The sequence below is a fragment of the Thamnophis sirtalis genome, unplaced genomic scaffold, assembly GCF_051295495.1.
Source record: "Thamnophis sirtalis isolate CommonGarterSnake01/CBP01778 unplaced genomic scaffold, rThaSir2_p1.2 scaffold_10, whole genome shotgun sequence".
Classification (NCBI taxonomy): Eukaryota; Metazoa; Chordata; class Lepidosauria; order Squamata; family Natricidae; genus Thamnophis; species Thamnophis sirtalis.
In genome coordinates, this window is record NW_028261390.1 from 26066849 (window position 1) to 26084319 (window position 17471).

Consider the following 17471-nt stretch of genomic DNA (forward strand, 5'->3'; position numbering starts at 1 on the left):
TGTGTGTTTTACCCGCCTCTGCTGGTGCGTGGGCTGGCACTTTTTTTTATGTTGGACATAGCAGCAGGGCTTTTGGATATAGCAGCAGGGCGGCTTTTGCCTCTAGCGCTGGGGTGGCAGGGCGGCTTTGGTTCCATACAGCATTGATTCTTTGAAGCTTTCCATAGGTCCCCTCTGCTTTTAAAGTCTTCCGTTGGTCTAAGGAAGTTTTTCCTCTATGGCGTAAACAGTGCCGGGGCTTCTTGACGCTGTCAAGAAAGAGGCTTTTGGCCGCTCCTGCGCTATGTACGCCATTAGAGGCGGGACGTGGACATAGCACCAGAGCTGACATAGTGCCGGAGCAGCCAAAAGCCTCTTTCTTGACAGCGGGCAAAAGGTGCTTTCAAGAAAGAGGCTTTTGGCCGCACCGGCGCTATGTCCGCAATAGAGGTGGGACACTGATATAGCGCCGGAGCGGACATAGTGCCTGAGCGTCCAAAAGCCTCTTTCTTGAAAGCGCCTTTTACCCGCTGTCAAGAAAGAAGCTTTTGGCCACTCTGGCGCTACATCCACCATAGAGGCAGGACACGGACATAGCGCCACAGCAGACATAGCGCCGGAGCAGCCAAAAGCCTCTTTCTTGAAAGCGCCTTTTGCCTGCTGTCAGGAAAGAGGCTTTTGGTCGTTCCGGCGCTATGTTTGCCATACAGGTGGGACGCGGACATAGCGCCGGAGTGGACATAGCGCCGGAGCGGCCAAAAGCCTCTTTCTCGACAGCGGCCAAAAGCCGCTTTCTTTCTTTTTGCCTCACCAGCTATAAACCTCACGTCACTGCTTTCTATTAATGTGCTTTGATACAGCACTTTGGGAACATCTAACTTCTTTTGCAATTACCTTTTGAGGCTTTCCCTCCTTATGGAGGGTGTCAGTGATGATTTTCTGCACAACTGTCAGGTCAGCAGTCTTTCCCATGATTGTGATTCCTACTGAACCAGACTGAGAGACCATTTAAAGGCCCAGGAACCCTTTGCAGGTGTTATGGCTTAATTAGCTGCTTAGAGTGGGACACTTTGAGCCTAGAATATTGCACCTTTTCACAACATTCTAATTTTCTGATATTATGAATTTGGGGTTTTTATGGATAAGCCATAATCATCACAATTATGACAAATCAAGGCTTGAACTATCTTGCTTTGCATGTAATGAAACTATCTCATATATTAGTTTCACCTTTTAAGTTGCATTACTGAAATAAAGTGGTGGTGACCACTCCCTCCCTTCTTCTTAAAAGACACATTCAGGTAAGACCAATGTTCTTTTCCTGAGAAAGGGACGGGAGTGGTCACATGTGGGACATACCCAAGCTCTATCCTAGGGAGAGAGAACAAGAAAACCACTAAGGCCCAAGGGGAGCATCAGCCGCCACCCTCTGCAAAACCCTTGAGAAACCCAAGTGGCTGCACGACAAATGTCTTCAAATGGGGCCCTCGTGGCCCATGCAGCCGTGATCACGGCACTTCTAGTAGAATGGGCCGTGATGCCCGATGGGGCCGGACGACAAGCTGCTCCGTAGGCCTCCGCAATGGCCTGACACAGCCAATGGCCAATCGTGGCCGAGGACACCCTAGAACCCAACGTTCCCGGCTGGAATGAAACAAACAAGGCCTCCGACCTACTGACCCCCTCGGTCTGCCGGAGGTAGATCCGCAGAGTGCGGCGCACGTCCAACCGATGCCAGAACCTCTCCCTATCATTGGACGGGCCCGGGGAAAAGTCGGGCAGGACAATCTCCTGAGCCCTATGAAAGGGAGCGTTCACCTTCAGGATGAAGGTAAGATCAAGGTGAAGCACCACCCTGTCCTGGTGAAAATGGCAAAGGTCATCCCTGGAAGACAGGATGCCCAGTTCCAAAATACGTCGGGCAGAGGTAACCACCACCAGGAAAGCCACTTTCAAAGACAAGAACCGTAGATGAACAGACCGGAGAGGTTCGAATGGGGCCCCTGTCAAAGCCCTGAGAACCAGGGGAAGATCCCACGTGGAGAATCTGTGGACGGAGGGAGGCCTGAAATTAGCCGCCCCCTTCAGAAAATGCTTGATCAGGGGAACATGGGAGAGGGAAGAAGACCCCACACCCCCCAGGACCGAAGACAAAGCCGCCACCTGGTGGCGCAACGTATTCTGTGAAAGCCCGTCATCAAGGCCCTTCTGCAGGAAGTCCAAGATGTTGGGAATAGTGGCCCTGTCGGGAGAAATACTAAGAGAAGAACACCACCGGACAAAGGCCGCCCAGGTAGAATTGTAGATGCAGGTCGTCGAAGGACGCCGAGATGCCTCGATGGTAAAAATGTCCCCAGAGGACAGGTTAGCCCCCCTCAGTAGCCGCCGTTCAAGAGCCAGGCGGTCAGATGGAGCCAGTGGGGCTCCAGGTGAAGCAGGACCCCCTGCTGCAAGACCACCTCCTCCCGCAGAATCCTTCACGGAGGAGCCACCGACAGCTGGACTAGGTCTGCGAACCAAGGCCTCCTGGGCCAATAAGGCGCCACCACAATGATCAGAGCCTTCTCCGCTACCAGCTTCTGGATGGTCCCCGGAACGAGGGTGATAGGAGGAAATGCATACAGGTCCATGCCCTCCGCAGACCTGGACTGGAAACGAGTGAAAAACCGCGGAAATTGTGAGTTCGCAGGCGAGGCGAACAGATCCACCAGAGGAGTGCCGAACCTCTGACAGATCCTCCGAAACAACAATGGATGGAGTTGCCACTCACCATTGTCCAGAGTTGCCTGAGTCAGGCAATCCGCCTGGACGTTGGAGAGCCCAGAGATGTGTTCCGACACCAAGGACAACAGGTGCCTCTCCACCCAGGCGCCCAGCCTCAGAGCCTCTAGCCAGAGAGCCTGGGAGCCCAAGAGTGGGTCCCCCCTTGACAATTGATGTGGGCCTTGGCGGCCACATTGTCCATCAGGAGGAGCACCTGACGCCCCTCCACCGAGGCCTGGAAGTATCATAGAGCCAGGCGGGCCGCCTTCAGCTCCAACCAATTTATGTTGTGCCGGAGAACCAAGCCCGTCCACCTGCCCTGAGCCATCTGGGAATCCACTAGGGCTCCCCACCCGAACAGACTCGCATCCGTGGTGATGGTCACCCTGTCCGGCTCCCAGAAGGAGCAGCCCTGCTGAATGGCCGGGGAAAGCCACCATCCCAGCGAGACCTGGACCCCCACCGGGAGGTGGAGAGTCTAAAGAAAATTGCTCAATCGCTCCCTCTGAAAGTGGATGAGTTCCCACTGGAGAGGCCGAAGGTGAACCCACCGGACAATCCCGATGCAAGAGACCATCTTGCCCAATAACTGCAATAGAGTGAGGATCGAAACTAACCGACTTCCGTGAACGCTTCCTGCCAGTTGATGTAGGCTGCTCTGACGCTCCTGGGACAGACGGACCACCCCCGACACGGAGTCTATGACCGTCCCCAGGTGGAGAATGCGCGTGGAGGGGAAAAGGTGGCTCTTGGGGAAGTTCACCTAAAATCCTAGGCTCTGAAGGCTCCGAATGGTGAGCCGAAGGTCCAAGATGGCCTGAGGAAGAGACCCCGCCTGAACCAAGACATCATCTAAATAACATTGGAGCCATATCGGGATGGAACGCAGATGAGCCACCAGGGCCGCCAGAACCTTTGTGAAAGCCCGGGGAGCCGAGGCCAGCCCGAAGGGAAGAGCCCTGTATTGGTAGTGGCGGTTCCCGTGAGAGAACCTAGGGAACCTGCGATGACCAGCCAGAATTGGAATGTAAAGATAGGCCTCTGTGAGGTCTACCAAAGTCAAGAAGTCCCCCTCCGTACACCCTGAAGGATAGACTTGAGGGAGGACATTTTGAATCACCTTAAACCAGAAAACGGTTCAGGCGTTTGAGGTCCAGAATTGCCCTCCAGCCCCCAAGCTCTTCGGAACCACGAACAGGTTGGAGTAGTGGCCCAGGCCCTGTTCCTCTAGAGGAACTGCCTCCACCACCTGAATGTCGAGAAGGTGGATGATGCCCTCGTCACCTCAAGGCTCGATTACTGTAATGCGCTCTACATGGGGCTGCCCCTGAAAAATGTTCGGAGACTACAGTTGGTCCAGAATGCAGCCACGTGAGCGATATCGGGTGTACCTAGATACACCCATGTTACACCCATCCTCCGGAGCTGCACCGGCTTCCTATTGGTCTCCGAACGCGCTTCAAGGTGCTAGTCATTACTTTTAAATCCCTACACGGCTTAGGACTTGGATATCTGAGAGACCGCCTCCTGCCGCATACCTCCCAAAGACCAATAAGATCTCACAGGTTGGGCCTTCTCTGGATGCTGTCGACCGGACAATGCCGGCTGGCAGCCCCCCGGGGGAGAGCCTTCTCTGTAGCTGCTCCGGTCCTGTGGAACGATCTACCCGTAGAGATCCGGATCCTTCCCACTCTCTCGTTCTTCCAAAAAGCCACAAAAACCTGGCTGTTCTGGCAGGCCTGGGGCTGTTGATTAAGGTCCAGCCCCACCTAAACGGAATGTTTGGTGTGTTTTTTTTTTTTAAATAAATGTTTTTTAATTTTAATTGAAACAAGTACAGCATCTTTCTTTACATCTGTAGAAAATGTATCAGTCGATTACAGATCCTGTGTGGTTTTTTTTAATGTATCTCTTCTTTATTTCAACTTTTACTTTTATTTTTGTTCTGTAAGCCGCCCAGAGTCCTACGGGATTGGGCGGCATATACATTTATTAAATTGCCAATCCATCAGGCAGCAGCACTCCAGGCTCTGGGACGGAGGGAATGACCTGAAGAGATTCGGAGGGGTGGAGAGAAATTCTAACCTGAGACCGTGACGAATCGTGGCTCGGACCCAAGCGTCCGATGTGATCTCGTCCCATTGATCGGCATACAGGGAAAGGCGGCCGCCGATGGGACGACTCAGGTTCGAGTCACTTCCCTCTGCGGTACGGATGGCCGCCTCCCCCATGAAAGGGCCGCCTGGACTGGTGCTGGAAGCGGTATCTGTCCTGAAAGGACAACCTGGGAAACTGCCTGTCAGATTGGAAAGAAGAAAAAGGCTGGTTATAGTCATAATCTGTAGCCCTATACTGTTGCCTACGATAAGGATGAGATTTAGACACAGGCTTCTTAGTGTTAGATGGAAGAACTTACTTCTTCTCTTTATTCTCAACCAGAATGGGGTCGAGGGCCTCCCCAAAAAGATTAGGGCCCTTGAACGGAGCAGCCGCCAAGTTCCACTTGGCCTTGTTATCCATCTGCCAGTGACGCAGCCATAGGAGCCTGCGACACATGACAGAAGTGGCCAAAGCACTGGATGCAAACTTCCATGTCCACGGTCGCATCAGTGGAAAACTGGCAGGCTGCCATGATCTTGATGAGATCCTGGTGGAGCCGCTCGTCCTGGATGGGAATGCGCTCCTGGAGCTGCTTAAGCCACATGACCGTGGCCCGGTTAGAATAGGAAGCCGAGGCCGTGGACCTGATAGCCCATGCAGTGGCATTAAAGTTCTTTCTCAAGGTAAGCTCAGCGCGCTTATCCTCCGGCTTCAATTTATCTGCCGCATCGCCCGATACCACCGGAGAGGAGGAACCAGGGCGGCCACCGGAGTGTCAATGGCCGGTAACTGAATGGCCAGAGCAAAGGCCTGCTCCACATTATAGTGCCAGCGGTCATTACTCCCAGGAGTCGAGAAATTGGAGGGACGCGCCCACTGGTTGGTCAGGACCTCCATAAATAAGGGAGGAGCCAGAATCTCCTCCTTATTTGTGGCTGTAGCAGAAAACATGGCCATGTCAGGATCCCTAGTTGGAGGCACCAAAGGGTCCCCCGTCCCCACCTTGGTGGTTTTCCTTGCCATGCCCAAGAGAATCTTGAACATGGCTGGGACAAAGAGTCCTGAAGAAAAAGGCTCATCTGAGGGGGCCGCATCCTCATCCTCCGAGAAACCCATGTCCTGGAGATTTTCCTCACCCATGACTGAAGCTTTGCTAACCATGGAAGGAGAGGAAGCATGATACTGGGACCGGCACGGACCCCCATGCCTGGAAGAAAAAGAACTCTTAACCCACTGGGCAATGTCACGTGAAATGGCTGCAGAAATAAGCCTTTTAAGGCCTTCAGGGAGGTGATCCAAATCCTCCACATCACCATAAGCAAAATTAGGCCCTAGGGAGCCAACCTGCGAGAGGAGCAGGGTCCCCTAGACGTACCCTCCAAAGGATCCCCTGAAGGGGAGGGAGAGGAAGACTTCCTCCTCCTGGAATAGGAATGAGGCCTGTCTAGAGAGACTGAGGGAGAAGAGGGGCTAAACCCCCTAGGAGAAGAGCACGCAGAAAGAGGCCCAAGAGGAGACCTGGATCTGTCTCAGGATAAGGACCCAGTTAACCTGACCTTTCTCTCCGCCCTTGCAAAGGTTTTCTCAATTGCCCTGTGCCTCCTGGCTTCCTCCCCAGTGGAGGACCTAGATGGGCACTGGGCAACCAAAGACCCTGGGAGAGGAACCCCCTGCTCCACTCCCTGCACCGGGCCTTCCCCACCCTTCATCGGGCCCACTACCTGGCCCTGGGGAATCTCAGTACCCTCATCCATTTCATACTCACGTGCCCAAAGGTGCAAGAAATGGGTTGCCAGGCTCTGTAGGCCCCATCGAGACCAGGGCCTGCTATCCTTGTGCCAAATGAGGCCTTAGTTGCTGTAGGCCGAGCCGCACTCCTCGCGCACGTGGCGGTGATTCAAAATGGCCGCTGGAACCTTTTGTGCAATGAAGGGGCCTAAAGGAGACCTCCTCGGCTCAGCCAGGCATCCAGCAGCCCACACTGCTTCCAGCAAAGTCGGGGGAGGCCATGCAGCCCCCAGGCCCGCTCTCCCTCCCCCGCAGGTCACTTGCAGCCACTTGATTAAATACAGAAGCGCGGCAGCCGCTCTGAGCTATCAGCGGCACCGCAGGCGGCTAGTGCACTCCTCGTGACGCCGCAGCCACTTCTTTCGGCTACATGAGCAATCCAAGCTGCCGTTATAGCAGCTGTAGTAGGAGCTGGCACCCCTGCAATCCCGGGGATAGGGCTGAGGCTCCGGGCCCGCGGGGGGGAGGCAAAATGCCCCATAGGGCCCTCCCCAACCGCCCGAGGCAGAGAACTGTCCCTTGGGGCCGCAGCTGCAAAGTTTGGAGTTTAGGAAAGCTTTTAAATGCCCAATTAAACCGAATGAGAAACCAGATTGAATAAAGAAATCCTACCAGTTCTCAACAGTTCTTGGACCAAATAGACTGAGAGGAAACTGGGCCAGGATTGGAAGGCACCAGTATTTAAGAGTTTGCTCTCAGTCTTTGGACCAATCAGGCTTTGAGAATACCCACATGTGACCACTCCCTCCCTTCCTCTGGAAAAGACAACAAATTCACTTCTCAATTCAACGTGATGGGCTTTCTGAAGAAATTTCATTTTCCCCAATTATCCCATTTAGAATTTCTGCATAGCCATAACAAAATTACAACTCATCAGGTAAATTTAATTCTCCTTTGTGCAAAAACTTAACTTGAATATTCATTTACAAAGGAATCCATATTAGGAAGTTAGAATGAGTATCTAGAAAAAAACTTACCGGACAGAAATAAGTATTCTCTACTATGTGATGAGCAACCACATAGCTTTCTGAAGAAAGAGACATGATAAAAAGTAGTGCATCACGGGCCTGTTGGCCAACAGTCCCTTCCCGATGGATAAAAGGAATCAAGAGAGAAAAGATTAGAAAGTTTGCAGCTCCTTGGTCCTCACTGGTATGGAAAAAAAGTTCCAAGATGGACGGATCTTTGGCTAGGATTGAGCATAGCTGGTTGAGAAGAACCACCAGCTCTACTTCAACGGCTGGTGTGGTAGTTCCTGAGCAAGAACTCAGCAACATCATTAATGGTTTTAGGATGGGTTTGTGATGCAGCAGCTGCTGATGAGATTGTGTCACAAGCATTTCATACATTTTCAGTTGCTCAATCTTCATCTCATCCGTGAATTCCCGCCTAAGACTCCAAAGAAAGAGCTTTTCCATGATATTCTCTGTAACCACAAACTCCAGGATAGGTCCCATGGCTGCATCTTTTGCCTGTTCTTCAATTAAAAGAAAGAGCATGTGCTCTACATAGTTCTGCACTGTGCTGGCCTCATCTGGAGAAATTGTCCCATATTTTGCTTGAATATTTTTTAAAGGGTCATGCGTCTCTAAAATTTTCACAACCTATGGAAAAATTAAATAATGCATATTCGATCATACAATAGGCATTAAAATATGGACTCACTATTGCAATCTTTAATTATGAAAAATTGCATTCATCTTCATAATAGTCCTGAACATTCCAAATGGATCCATAACAGGCAAGCTATGGATTAATGAGTAGAAACAGCCTATGCATTACTTATCTGAAATATCAAGCCCCAAATGGCTAATCTAACCAATTGTGCTACTTAAGAAGAGCAACATATGACCATGTTGAGCAACTAAGAATGTTCCTAGCTTCATTTATGGGCAAGTACATTTAAAGAGTAAAAGTTCAATAGCTGAAATAGAAGCAGCGGTGGTATTCAGCAGGTTCTGACCAGTTCTGGAGAACTGGTTGTGGAAATTTTGAGTAGTTTGGAGAATCGGTAAATACCACCTCTGAGTGGCCCTGTCCGCACCTATTCTCTGCCTCCCGAGTCCCAGATGATCAGGAGGAAATGGGGATTTTGCAGTAACCTTCCCCTGGAGTGGGATGGGAATGGAGATTTTACAGTATCCTTCCCCTGCCACACCCACCAAGCCACGCCCACCAAGCCATACCACATTCACCAAGCTATGCCCACAGAACAGGTAGTAAAAAAAAATTGAATCCCACCACTGAATAGAAGATACAGTATAAAAATACTAGATTAATACTAATGGCCACACTGAAAGGCACTCTATTGGCAGATATATGTGGGCATTAGACAACACTAATTAAAAATGAACCATACAGGATTCAGAAATAATATATTGCATAGAAATAATATATTGAATGCTCTAAATATAGTAATGCAGCCTTTCAGCATAGGAAGTGTTTTGGTGGATTTAAGAAATATAACCCGGCAAAGAAGTGAACGGTCCATGAAGATTCAAAATGCAATTATTTTAAAAGGACTTTACTGCACTTGCAACAGAACCTAGGAATCTTAAATAGAACATGAGTTTTGTTCAATTGGTTGTTATATTCCTAATATACGATATTTTTTTTCCTTTTTAAAAAACAGTAAATTATACAGTTCTTCAAAAGTCAATGAAGATATGCTTGGTGTAAGTATCATACGATATGGCTTGGACTCTGACAATTCAAGCAAATATCGGATGGTCCAAATGGGTTCCTAACAATTCAATCAATAATAAAGAGAAATAAAAGAAGAAAAGTTCTCAGAGCTCCATTACCTGTGCCCAGTGGGTTTTAAATACTATCATGCATGTTTCTGGGTCAACTCCTTCTAGGCTCACAGCCTGATGGGATTTTTTCCCACTTGTACCTGTGGACATCTTATGATTATGCTTATGCTCTTCAATGGTCAATTCTACTAGGCCATATTAAATTTCCTTTTCAACATGAGTAGCATATCGCTGCATAGCACGTGGATAGACATCGCTGATCTGCAAGGAATTCAGAATAATCCAGATAAAACATGTGGACTGTAACATAGACAATAAAAGCAAAAAAACACGAATGGCTCTCAAAAATGCCTGGAATAACCTATAAACATGCTCTGCTTCCATAAACAAGTCTGCATTTCTCATATATTGTGCAATGTTTGTCACTATGAATGCTATATAACTCTGTGATCCCTTTGCAGTGCAAGTACAATTGGGAAGATGTTACAGGAAAAGTTATCAATCATTCTCAAAAGAAGAATACTGTTTAGTTTCAGCCCTTTTGGATTCCTGATTCAAAGAGGTAAGAGCGTTTAATAAAATTCTGCAGAATCTATTAACTGGAAACATATAAAATGGAACAAAAAATAATTTGGTAACTCTTCTTTTCATTGTAAGACAATACTGTTTATTTAGACAATGAGAACAATTATATTCAAATGTGAAAATTTTTTTTTTTTGGCAAAAACAGGTACTGCTTTAGAAATACTTAATTTTTTCTTTTCAGTAGTGGCAACATGTGTGAAATTACACCATGTTAACTTACTCTGGCTGAAAGCATCACTGTACTGATAAGAAAATGTTATTATAAAAACAGAAGTTCTTGTATTTAATCAAAGTATCAATGTATGTTCATATAAATGCAACATGTTACATACTTAATATACTAGAGACAAAGTTTGCATAATCAAACTATTTATACAAACTAAATTCCCAACCTTCCTTCTTTTCCCATTTGTACAAGCTATTCATTAGTTTGAATGGTTGTTTGCCACTCGAAGCTACCGCTACTAGGACAGGGTTGCAGGAGGGAACAGAAAACGTCTCCAACGAAGTGTTATTTGAAATTCAATTTAGTTTATTATAAATCTATATGCTTGAATACTACTTATACATAATAAATTTTCTTAATATAATATTCAAATAAAAGAATACTGTACTGTGAAAGTACTGGCCTAGCTCAAAAAAATAATCAAGAACTTGATATCTTAATGTATATTCATTTCCCAATTTCATCCCCCAGACATGATTATTATTTAAATAACATGAAACAATGCATACAGCTATATATTGTTAGAAATTCATATTTCAATTATTAACAAACTCTTCTCTCTCAATTACCATATCTGCTTGAAAGGAAAATAATCCTGAATTTATGGCAACACCCCCCCCCCCCCCAAAAGAAGAAGGTGTAAGAGTAAGAGTTGCTGGAAAAATTTCTAAACATTTTTCCTCTCCAGTGCCAAGTTTCCGTACATTATTAACTAAGATTTTGACTGGTGAAATTAATCTTGAAGTTTTCTTCATCCCACAATAAACTTGTGCATGTTTAGGAATGTATAGTACATGCAAGTGTTTTTTGTACATACATTTATGGCGGTGTAAAAGTCTTAATTCTCCCCATCCCACCATAAACTTGTGCTTGTACATGCAAGTGTTTTTTGTACATACATTTGTGGCAGTGTAAAAGTCTTAATTCTCCCCATCCGCCCAAAAAAGGCAAAGACAAAATAAAAATAAATATCATTTGAATTAGATACCAGGCTAGAAACAGGAGACTCTGGTCCTGCCTTAGGCACAGTCACTGAAGCAGTAGTTTTATCAACAATTAGTGATTGGATTAATTTAACAGAGGACAGAATATTGAATATTGAGGGATATGATTTAATATATGGTTGGCATGCTTATTTAGTATACGATAAGAAGGTGGACAGGATCTTTAAAAGCCACATATTAAGGAATGCTCTATTGCGCGTCTGGAAAAAATATCAATATAAATTAAATGACAAGATACCTATGTGGGTAGTACCCAGACACACGATAGAGAATATAAGTATAGAACAAAAACAGGATGCAATTTCATATAAAGAGCTTCTTAACATAGAAAGAGGTGTACCACAGTTAAAACCTTTGAATGTATTGAGAGAGGAAAGGGTAATTCAAACCTGGTTTCAGTATGGACAGTTACAGGCTGGATGGAAAAAAGACCAGAAAATTGGTATCATACAAAATGAGGAAAATTTGGTAAAACAAATTAGAGACCAGAGTCAAATGCATATAAAAAGGTTGTATAACATATTGATAGAAATAGATTCTGAAACAGAGTTAGTTAAAGATTGTATGATAAAATGGGCACAAACCTTTGAAGAACCAATACTGATGGAAACATGGGGAAAGATTTGGGTAAGAAATGTAAAATTTACGCAAGCTCAAAACTTGAGAGAGAATTTTTATAAGATGTTTTATAGATGGCATCTAGATCCCAAAAAGCTAGCTTGTATGTATCTGAATTTACAATCCAAATGTTGGAGATGTGATTGTATTGACGCTACGTATTATCATGTATGGTGGACTTGTAAAAAAGTTAAAGCATTCTTGATAAATATATGGTGGATTATTCAAAATACTCTTAAAAAGAGAATAAAGTTTACTCCTCAGTTTGTCTTGCTAGGTATAATTACAGACTGTACAGTAATAGAGACTAATTTGATTCTGAACTTAATAATGGCAGCAAGATTGTTGTTGGTGCAGTACTGGAAGAAGGAAGAATTGCCTACTATTCAAGAATGGATGTTAAAAGTAGTAAATTTAGCAGAGAGGGCCAAAATCTCAGCATATTTGAAGGACCATTCAAATGAGAAATATAAGTTGGAATGGAGAAGATGGATTGATTACATTCAAAATAAATATCAGAGTAAGAAATTTCAATTAGCTTATGAATGAACAAGGAATGTTATAATTTATCTAAATTTAGTTTAATAAAAGGGGAGTTAAAGTACAAGAGGAAGGTAGGATGCTATAGTTAGTTAGCTTATATTAAATGTTTATACCCTGTATTTTGCTATGGGAAGTTGAGGGAAGGGAGGGTTGGGGGTGGGGGAAGGGAAGGGGAAGGGGAAATATTTGTAAAATTTATTAAAACTCTTCAATTAAAAAAAATAAAAAAGAAGTACAAACACTGGCTGGAAAAGATCTCTCTGTAAAAAATGATAATCAAAGGACAGACCTTATAGGGAAGGCTTAACTCTACCTTCTAATTAAAAGGCTTAACACTTAAGGATTAACATTTCTTCCTGCGACTTGGAGGAAATGCTTTGTTTCAGTCACCTGCACCAACTTCCAACTAAGTGTAGCTTATGTTTACCGAATGATATACCTGACTGTTAAAAGCTCTGCTGGAGGCAAGCAGTTCAAGAGATGTTTCCATTCAATTTCCAGGTTGCAAGACTTAGCCAGTCAAGGCATTTTGTGAGACATCATATGAGCATCTCAGTTTTCTCCACTTGGTTGGAGAACTAGACTCTTTTGAGGCAGAATTGGACAACTGAAATAAACTGTCCCCTTAAAATCATCACTTTGTGTATGATACTTTATATAATACTAGCATTGTCCAAAGCACACAGCAGCTTTCCAACTACAGAAGATTGTCAATTGCTCTCTTTGTTCAAAAACTGGAAGATGTACTTCTGAAAACTGTCCACTGTCCCAGGGTGACTAAGGGACCTACCCATCTTGCTGAATATCAGAACAACAGGGTTGGAAGGGAACTTGGAGGGCGTCTAGCCCAGCCCCCTGCTCAAGCAGGAAATCCTATACAATTTCAGAAAATGGTTGCCTGAATGATATTCAGAATGAATCATTCTTTCAAGCTTTTCACCTTAGTCAGTTGTAATGTTCACTGCTTCTTGTGTGTTCTTTACTAATGTCAGAACCAAAGAACCAAGAATGACATGTGGAGTTCCTTCTGAGCAGTTCTTTACTGTTTGCCTGTTAACAGAAATCACTTTGCCTATTAACCAGACTAAAACATTTACCTGCATAACGGCTAGCTGTACTTTGTGATTGTGGGGGGGAGGGGGAGTCTGCCTTTTCTCTCTATCTGCCCCTCCCTTCCTGCAACTGCAGACTCCATTCCACCACAGCTAATTCACAGGGTTGTTGTTGTGGTGGTGAGAAAAAGAAGAATATTAGATGTATTCTCTTCTTTGAATTATTTGCAAAAATAATAAAGTGTGATAAACAAACAAACAAAATGCAGAGAACACATCTAATACTCCTATTTTCCCCACACAAACTTGTGACTTATAACACAATTGAGTCTGGGGTCTTTGATGCTGAGTGAAATATAGTCATTAAATAAGATGCCATGTGACTGCTTACGAGACCATTTTGCTCAATGATTATAATCCCAAAACTCCTGGCTGTGGTTGTTAGGCAATTGTGTAGGTTGTTAAGTTGATGGGAGTCCCAGTAACAAGTGCAGGGTGCTTTGGACGGGAGCGTGGGGGAGTCTTTGGGAGGCTTTCCGCAGGAACCAAAAATCCTCCCTGCTAAATCCAAGCAGGAGGGAGAAAGGCACCCCATGCTGCTTTATCTTATTGTACTGCCTTGCTCCTTGCTGACTGGATTTTGGCTCACTCTTGTCTCTACAGGCTGGCTGAAAGAGCTGCTGCCTGCTGAAGGATGTCATCCCTCCTCCATTCATGGAACTTCTTCGGCGGGAACCACATGTGGAAGGCAACTCTTTTCACGAGGTGTAGGAATGGAGCTCAAATTGTCAGAGTCTGAGCTCCATTTCTGCATCCCGCAGGAGATGCAATCTCTCCTCCACACACAGAAGGAAATGCCTTCAGTGGGGTGCAAAATCAATTCAAATCATCAGGATCTGAGCTCCGTTTTTGCATCTTGCTAAAGGAGTTCAGCTCCCTCTGGCAGGCAGCTCTTTCAGTCAACTCCCAGAGACATGAGAAAGCCCTCTCGGCAAGCAGCAACAACTTGCTACCTTCCATGCTAGTTTCCCAATTGGCTTCTGGGAAATCTGGCAGAGAAGATTGCAAATGATGACCACATGATTACAGGGACTCTTGCAACTGGTCATAAGTTGGAACAGATAGCCAAGGACCAGATTTCAATCCGGGACAGCACAATGTTCTACAACAGCTTGAGGTGCCGTAATACACCCTTTCTGAGACCGCTCTATTTTCAAATGGTCATTAAACAACAATTGTAAATTGGGGACTACCTATAGTTTCTCCGTTATCATTAATTGTATAGCCTCTTTCTGAAGACACTGTTCTGGATTCACCCTCAGCCTTAGTTATGAACATCCCTGCTGCTATGTCTTTGATATAGAGGCCCATCTAAAATGGAAGCGGTGAATGGAAACAGGTTGTTTATTTATTAATTATTTGTTATTTATTCAGACATTCAAATATGAAAAGCTTTCTGACCTTTAAAAAAACTTCTTGCTTCTTTCAGCCTGAGCAACTGCTCCTTGTTTTGGGATATGGGGAGATTATAGGAATTAATCAGGTGATTTTCTTGTTATAGAAACATATCCTCCCCTGTTTCCAAAACACATTTGTATGTGCGTTTCCACTTGCACCAAACGTTTTGCCAACTGGCAGATACTGGCATCTGAGGGACATTCTCCTTGGTGCTTGTCTCTTCCACCTTGTTGGTTAGTGCTATCTGTATTGACAGGCTTGGTAACTCCAGTGGCTGATTCTCTTTTTTTCATCCAAAAAAATTGGGATATGGAATCAAATGATGAATGTGGTTTTCTTATGCACAAGCTCTTATTTCTTTTTATCTTTGTTTTCTACAAGGAATGAGTCAACTCCTCAAATAGCTACTTCTCTCTGAAAGGAATGACCATGAAGTTGTGCTCTAATTTGGAGTTCCACCTTCCAGTGTTTGAGTAACAAGCCTCAACATGTGATAGTTAACAGAACAGGGGTGCCCAAATCCCAGGACATGACCCACTATTGGGCCTTGAGCCCTTCATAACTGGGCTGTGTAAGTAGTGGGCAACAAGTGTGGGTGTACATGCTCCATTTGCAGAAGTGATGGGCGTGCATGCCCACCACTTGCACAAATGAATCTGCACATGCTTGCCCACTGCTTGTGTGGAACCATCCCCTCTTCCCTGCCCCCCATCCCAGGGCTGGTTCATAAAGCTGAAAAGGTTGGGAAACCCTAGTCTAGAAAAATCTGGATACAACTGTAAACAATCAATAAAAATGTCTGTATGGCTTCTCCTGTTCTGAATATTTTGTTGATAGTCTCTCTTTTAAGTTTGGCTTCTGGAAAGTCAGATTTCCAGATCACTGATCTCTGGCAATGACAGAGGAAACAGCTGTAATCCAGATTCTCAATGCTTCTGCTTCATTTCAATATAAACTACATAGGATCAGTAAGTGTCTCTCCTCCCTGTCTTGGAATAATAATTTATGAGAATTTAATACTGACTCATCAGTGCTAATCCCCCACTGTATGATCTTCTTGTCTAAAAAAAAATGTAGCTGTGTATCTCTTGCTAGTGTAGAGGAGGCCCTAACTTTGGTTGTTGATTCTATTCCTTCTTACTTCTACCTTTGAAGAAGTCTGGAAACAATATATCTCAAGCTACCGTTTTAAATCTTACTAGATTGAGTCATGTTTCTCCTGACTTATCAGAGCTCATCCACATTCCTCTACATCCATAGCTTCTCAGTTCTCCCTCCACATTCTGTTGTGGGGACAAGACAGATTTACCAGAAGTGACCTAGTTGTGGCCTGGAAACCTGACAGCTACCAAGCTTTACCTCTGCAATGATTCACCCAAGAAAGGAGTACATATGTTTCTAATGCTGTGAAATGTTGCCTCTCTTGCAACCACCAAGTGTCTTTGGTCAAATTAGTGGAAAGGGTGAGGAAGAATGCCTTGCTATTCAAATCTTAAAAGTTATGAATTTTGCTTCATATACTGTACAGTATAGTCTTTGTAAATTACCTTGATATTAGACCATCTTAATTACTGTGCTGCTTGACAGGTATGTTAACAAAGATAGTATATGCTGATCTAACATTATGAAGAACAGACTCCAAGAAAATATGTACTCCCATTCTGCCAACATACAGATTAACCTTTTAGAGAAGCGTTGCAGTCATTCTGGATTCTGGAACACACATAATAAAATCTTTTTGCAACTAATTCTGTATTAATTATACAGAAATTGTAGGCCTAGAAAACTGAACTTCCAGATACTCTCCAAGCATATAAACAATTATTAAAATACCAGTAGCACTTAGACTTATATACCACTTTACAGTGTTTCACAGCCCTCTCTCTAAGCGGTTTTATAGCATATTGCCTCCAACAATTTGCGTCCTCGTTTTATCCACCTTGGAAGGATGGAAGGCTGAGTCAACCTTGAGTCTGGTGAGAGTCGAACTGCGAAATTGCAGGCAGCCGGCAGTCAGCAGAAGTAGCCTGCAGTACTGCACTCTAGCCACTGCAGTACAGCTGCTCATAAATAGCTTGTGAATGTGGTATTTTTAAATGGTTTCATGGTCAATTGATATAAAAACGTGATTTTTTTTTTTAAAAAGTGAATGCTCTTAATTTTATTATCTTTTCAGATATTCCTGTTAAGATTTGCAAAGATCCAAACTGAAAGGGGTAAAATGTGATTTGAACCATTTCTGAGTATGCAAATAAGACTTGTGGAAAATCCATAAATCCGTTGGCACATGACTCAAGGAAATATGCATTTGGTTTCATATGTTTCAGCATCCACACCCACATGCATACTAATTTACATTTTGCCCTTTGAATCCCGATCACTGAGCAGCCCTAATTGCTATGGTTATCGGGGGAGGAAGAATGATTTTCCTTTCTATCTTTTCTGCAACAGAAAACAGAACTTCCTCCCTGCCCCCAATTATTTTATAAGACACACCAATGGGGCACAGATTTTGAACAGTGTAATAGCCTGTGTGTATTGTGCATGTATCAGGCTCTGCTAATCCTGAGAAATGAGACTTGAGGATTATCTGACAATT

At 44.6% G+C, this 17471-nt stretch overlaps 1 protein-coding gene across 2 annotated transcripts in view; it reads right to left on the reverse strand.

Annotated features, from left to right (window-relative positions):
* FHIP1A (FHF complex subunit HOOK interacting protein 1A) overlaps positions 1 to 17471 on the reverse strand; it is an 86721-nt gene that overhangs the window by 48381 nt on the left and 20869 nt on the right. For both annotated transcript variants that reach the window (XM_087724318.1, XM_087724316.1), the window contains 2 exons: positions 9435 to 9647; positions 7608 to 8234 (listed from right to left, as the gene is read on the reverse strand). In XM_087724318.1, coding sequence (XP_087580444.1) covers positions 7608 to 8234; positions 9435 to 9536 — 729 coding nt within the window. In that variant the 5' untranslated portion in view covers positions 9537 to 9647. The remainder of the gene's footprint in view (positions 1 to 7607; positions 8235 to 9434; positions 9648 to 17471) is intronic.